This window comes from Papaver somniferum, chromosome 8 (assembly GCF_003573695.1).
Source record: "Papaver somniferum cultivar HN1 chromosome 8, ASM357369v1, whole genome shotgun sequence".
Taxonomy (NCBI): domain Eukaryota; kingdom Viridiplantae; phylum Streptophyta; class Magnoliopsida; order Ranunculales; family Papaveraceae; genus Papaver; species Papaver somniferum.
Genome location: NC_039365.1, coordinates 119,239,359 through 119,244,284, shown reverse-complemented (window position 1 = coordinate 119,244,284; position 4,926 = coordinate 119,239,359). Strand labels below are relative to the sequence as shown.

At 35.6% G+C, this 4,926-nt stretch overlaps 1 protein-coding gene across 4 annotated transcripts; it reads left to right on the top strand.

Annotated features, from left to right (window-relative positions):
• Nucleotides 1-1,553: 1,553 nt before the first annotated feature.
• LOC113302778 lies at nt 1,554-4,340 on the top strand. Of its 4 annotated transcripts, none has more exons than XM_026551727.1 (5): nt 1,554-2,180; nt 2,347-2,460; nt 2,688-3,119; nt 3,340-3,649; nt 3,820-4,340. In XM_026551727.1, exons 1-5 carry the CDS (start codon nt 1,701-1,703, stop codon nt 3,870-3,872), a joined length of 1,389 nt encoding a protein of 462 aa, XP_026407512.1. In that variant the 5' UTR covers nt 1,554-1,700; the 3' UTR covers nt 3,873-4,340. The 4 variants fall into 4 exon arrangements, with proteins under 4 accessions (XP_026407512.1, XP_026407511.1, XP_026407513.1 ...); XM_026551726.1 differs by having other exon boundaries at nt 3,807-4,340; XM_026551728.1 differs by lacking the exon at nt 2,347-2,460 and adding an exon at nt 2,249-2,292 and having other exon boundaries at nt 1,556-2,136; nt 3,807-4,340.
• The last annotated feature ends 586 nt before the right edge of the window (nt 4,341-4,926 follow it).

The following is a 4,926-nucleotide window of genomic DNA, read 5'->3' as shown; positions in this document are numbered from 1 at the left end:
GGAATGTAATGAAAAAGACACGAGGAAAAGGAACAATAAAAGATTAACTAGCTTAATCACACATGTAAAGATTTTTTGAATACTGAGTTTGCACATTTTGGTCTCCGGATTCACAGAGCAAAAGAAGAGAAAGGGAAAAGCTTCCTAATGCATGTGTAACTGTTCATATTTAAATGTTTCTCTCAACTATGACCCGATTTCCACTTAGTTTTATGGGCCAACTAAATGACACAAAGGTTTTATAAACCGGGCTAACGACCCGAAATTCCACTACAAAATCAAGGGTTATGGCAAACGTTCTAATCGTATTAGATTTGCTTATTAAACGTTTAGTATTTTTAAAACAATTTTTCTTTGTTACTGTGTTTATTTTCTTATTCAACAATGTTATTAGGTCATGTAACCATTTTTTTCTTATGCTTATCCAACTTTAAATATTGCTTTGTTATTCAAGTTTTCACAAATTATTTGAAACATGTATTCATATACTACTGCGGAACCGCTAATGCATATAAATGTTTGTTATCAACTAAATTATTTACAGGTGCATATTAAGGTAATGGTGGAAGATTTTTAGGTCCGTCAGATGTGTAGCACGGGCGTAAAATCTAGGTAACTGATACGTACCACAACGAGTACATGAAGTCATGAACCCCTTTCTCCACTTCCCCATGGTATAACAAATAAGAGAAAAACATCTCTTTCCAAACTCCTCTGCATAACCGTTTTTTCTAAACAATTATCCAAACTTAATTTTTTTCTTCAAACCTAGATTTATTAGGATTGAATCAGATTTTCCAAGTAAATTTAGGTTTGTAATTGTATATTTATTTTCTTACTTTCAATAAAAATCACTTTGTGATTTAGGTTTTAGAATTTGTTTTATGTTTCTGATTTTGTATATACAATGACTACTTCATGCCTTAAAATAATTCCAATTCTAATAGCCATTAGTGCGTTTCGTTACAACTCTTGGGCTCTTGTATTGAAATTCGATGAGAGATTGAAGCATATCTTTGAAGATGATGAATTCCGATGTGACAGTGATCAATATTCATACGAAGAAGATCAATGTCTATTGGAATGGATCGTGATTACGAAGATTAGAATAAACTACTTCTTCTGCAATGTATTTTATCTTAAAGAGGAAGAAGTCTATAAATAGTTGAAGATCAATCAATATACCATTATTCAGATAAGTCTTTTCCATTTTACTTTGTTTCATGTAGATCAAAATATCCACATCGTAATTATTTGTATCATTTTGCAATTTATATTTGATGAAACAGGAGAATATGTCTGTCTACCGGTTCTTTTATGTAACAATCCAAACCTCAATTTAATTGAGGTAATCAAATAAATAAATTTAGGATTTTTTTTTGGAGCCCCTCTTTCCATCGAAAAAATAAGAAGAAAAAATCGAGTTAACCATTTATTATTAGACCAAGTAATAAATTAGAAAAAGAAGAACAATGAGCAAACGTGCTCCACTTGCAGGACCTAAGAGATGGACAAGTGCGCTTCCTAATGATATAAGACGGCAGTTTCCACGTAATGCATCCTCTCCTCGGACTAATTCAGTCAACTCTATTATAAAATTCAGACGCGATGATACCTTTCTTCAGGCTAATGTTCCCCACTATCCCAATCCCACTGTTGGTATCATACTTTCATGTCGCACCTTTCTCTCTCTCGAATTCATGGCTGATCCACATAACCCTAACCCAGTTGCTGAAGAGCCATCAACAGCAGCCCTAGTAGTTCCACTGATTGATCCAAACCATAACATAATCCGAATAAAAGATGAAGAAGTTAAAGAAGAAGAATTAACTGATACAGAATTAGAGGAAAACCTGCAAAAACTAAACAACTTCTTATTATTGTTTGGTTTTCATCAATGTTCATTATCAGGGACTATAGTATCTTGGGTTGCATTTGCAATTATTGGTGTTTCAGTGCCAGTTTTAATACTATTGCTTCCTAGTTGTTCAGGTTGTGAAAAATATCAAATCAATAAATTTGAACTTGATATTTTAGCTTCTCAATCTCTTCTTGCTGCCATTTCTTTACTTTGTGTTTCTCATAATTTGAGGAAACATGGGATTCGAAAATTCCTTTTTGTTGATCGCTATCATGGTCATATGGGGAAATTCCGGGAAGAGTATGTCAAGATGATCCAGGTAAAAGTCTCTTTGTACATCCTAAATTTGTTTTGTTGTTTGATTTTGGATTAGGGTTCGCTATCATGGTCATATGGGGAAATTCCGGGAAGAGTATGTCAAGATGATCCAGGTAAAAGTCTCTTTCTACATCCTAAATTTGTTTTGTTGTTTGATTTTGGATTAGGGTTCGTGGAAAGTCTCTTTCTGCCCTCATCCCACGATCCATTGTTGGATGGGAACCCGTTTGGGTAAATACCTGGCATTTGTGGTGAATCGGAGACCGTGTGCTCCAAATGCTGTGAGCAGTTTAACATTTTTGCATCTTAAACTAGTACATGGGCTGTGTATCTTGTGATGGGATATCTTAATTGGGCATTACACGTTTGATTTAGTTGCTGATAATTGATTCTATACTGGGAATTGGTGTACATCGTTTATGTTGTAATTAACTAGAACATATATGAAAAATGTAGCTTGTACAATATTAACTGAGGAAAGTTTCATGTTGGCAATTCATTTCGTTAGGGATTCTTCAGCTTGCTTGTTCTGTGGATAATACCATGCTTTGTTTTGAAAACTGTTCGTGAAGTTATCCGAGTTATATATGTTGATCATGAGTCGTGGTGGATCTCAGTTGCTATACTGTTTGCTTTGCTTTCCTCATGGGCGTATTCTACTATAATCTCTCTGTCGGCCAGTGTTTTGCTCAATTTAGTGTGCAATCTTCAAGTTATCCACTTCGCTGATTACACGAAACTCTTGGAAAGTGATTCAGATGTTATTGCACTTATTGATGAACATGTTCGTTTAAGGCACCATCTCTCTAAGATAAGCCACAGATTCCGTATTTTTCTTCTTTTGGAATTCCTGGTTGTGACATGTAGTCAAGTGGTTACTCTGTTCCAAACTACAGGGTATCATGGAATCATCACTCTCATCAATGGAGGGGATTTTGCAGTAAGTTCTATTTTAGCAACATCTCTTTCATAAATGTTATAAAGGCGTGCTTGGACTCATTAGTTATAGGGGGGATCACAGGACTAGTTCCTTAATAAATCCCTTATCCAGAATTCTTTATCCATGCCTGGACACACTAATATATATAAATTACCAATAGCATCCTTTTGTGGTAGCTCAGAGTTTGAATGGCTTTTATCATGTGTGTGTATGTTGCCAGGTCAGCTCCATCGTCCAAGTCGTTGGCATAGTCATCTGCTTACATGCAACCGCAAAGATTTCTCATAGAGCACAACGTGTTGCATCTGTTGCTAGTAGATGGCATGCCTTGGTAACAAGTAACTCACCTGATCCATCTCGTATGAGAGGCTCAAATAGTGTGGGGAACTTCGAGGCACTTGCTAATCCAATAAGATCAATACCTACAGTCTTCTCTGAAAGTGATTTGGAGTCGTTGGATAGCATTGGACCACCAAATTATACACAGCTGGCTTCTCATGTGTCTTCATACAATAAGAGACAAGCATTTGGTATGTGAATTAGCTCTGATTATTAATGTATTGAATGTTCTTATTAGTGTCTTTGTATGAGCTTCTATAAGATTGTTCGTTATAGTTACTCTATTGTTTTTGAGTAATTCCCTAATTTGTTCTTTCTGCATGTAGAAAAAGTTGACCTTTTTTAAAGTTTTGTTATGCAGTAATGTATCTGCAGTCCAACCGGCTGGAGTCACAATCTATGGATGGACGGTAGACCGAGAACTCATCAACACAGTTTTCCTAATCGAGTTCTCACTGATACTTTTCGTTCTTGGGAAAACCATGATCTTCACTTGAAAACCAACTTAAAGTTTGCCATCCAACAAAAAATGTGTCCGGCTGAGTATTGCTGTTCCCCATGACATGAAGTAGAACATAAAGTCTTTTTTCCGGTTTTGCTCAGGGATTGAGAGGGACCTCTGAGGTAACACAGGTTCCGCCAAAAACAGAATGCAGACAAAGACTAGAATAAAGAAGGTGAACAGCTCGCAATATGCTCATCATTGGACGTTTTAACTCTGAATATCAATCCTTCCCTGTTATTATTTTGTGTTTTGGTTGATCGGGGTTGGCTAGTGAATGTAATGTTCTCCGTATATAAAAAGTATAACTACACGAACGAATTACTCAGTGTAATACAAGTTTTCATATATATTTGAAACTTCCTTATACATTTTTTTTCTGTTGTGTCATCTTGGAGGATACTTATTCTCTAATTGCTTAAGCCAGATGAGTCATGGGTGAACTGTGTTCCACCCTTATGTTTTTGCCACTTCTTCTTATGTTTATTAGAGAGGAGCCACTTAAAATCTATTTGATAAGTGAAAACTACAGCCAAACCCATTTTACAGATTTCTTCCACTGTGAAATCCACTCCCAGAAAAACTTAGGCGCGCATCCATATTATGTGAGAAAATTTCTCACAAACCCAGAATTTATAAAATTATGTTCCGGTCTATTTTTCTCTTTCTTCTTTCTTTCTCTCATTTTCTACTGTTCTTCTCGTCTCTCTGTCGACCTCAATTCAAAGGAATTGAGCTTGATTTTGTGTGAATAATCTCTAGGAAGTTTAGTAGCTTGATGAATCTAGGGAGAAGGTGATGGTGCTGAAGTCGATTGAGCTCTGGAAGAAGAAAAAAAGGGTAAGCTAATTTAGGGTTTCGTAAACGATTGATATTTTATGTGAAATCGATTTAAATCTATCAATTGTCGACGGGTTTGTTGTTAATTGGAGTAGAAATGGTTGTGAGAGGTTTAATTTTGGTTTT

Bases quoted from the DNA above. Each gene is read 5' to 3' on its own strand.
- LOC113302778 (XM_026551726.1), top strand. From the start codon at position 1,701: ATGGCTGATCCACATAACCCTAACCCAGTTGCTGAAGAGCCATCAACA. The intron at 2,181-2,346 runs GTAAAAGTCTCT...ATTTTGGATTAG, and splicing joins AGTATGTCAAGATGATCCAG to GGTTCGTGGAAAGTCTCTTT. The intron at 3,120-3,339 runs GTAAGTTCTATT...GTATGTTGCCAG, and splicing joins TCAATGGAGGGGATTTTGCA to GTCAGCTCCATCGTCCAAGT.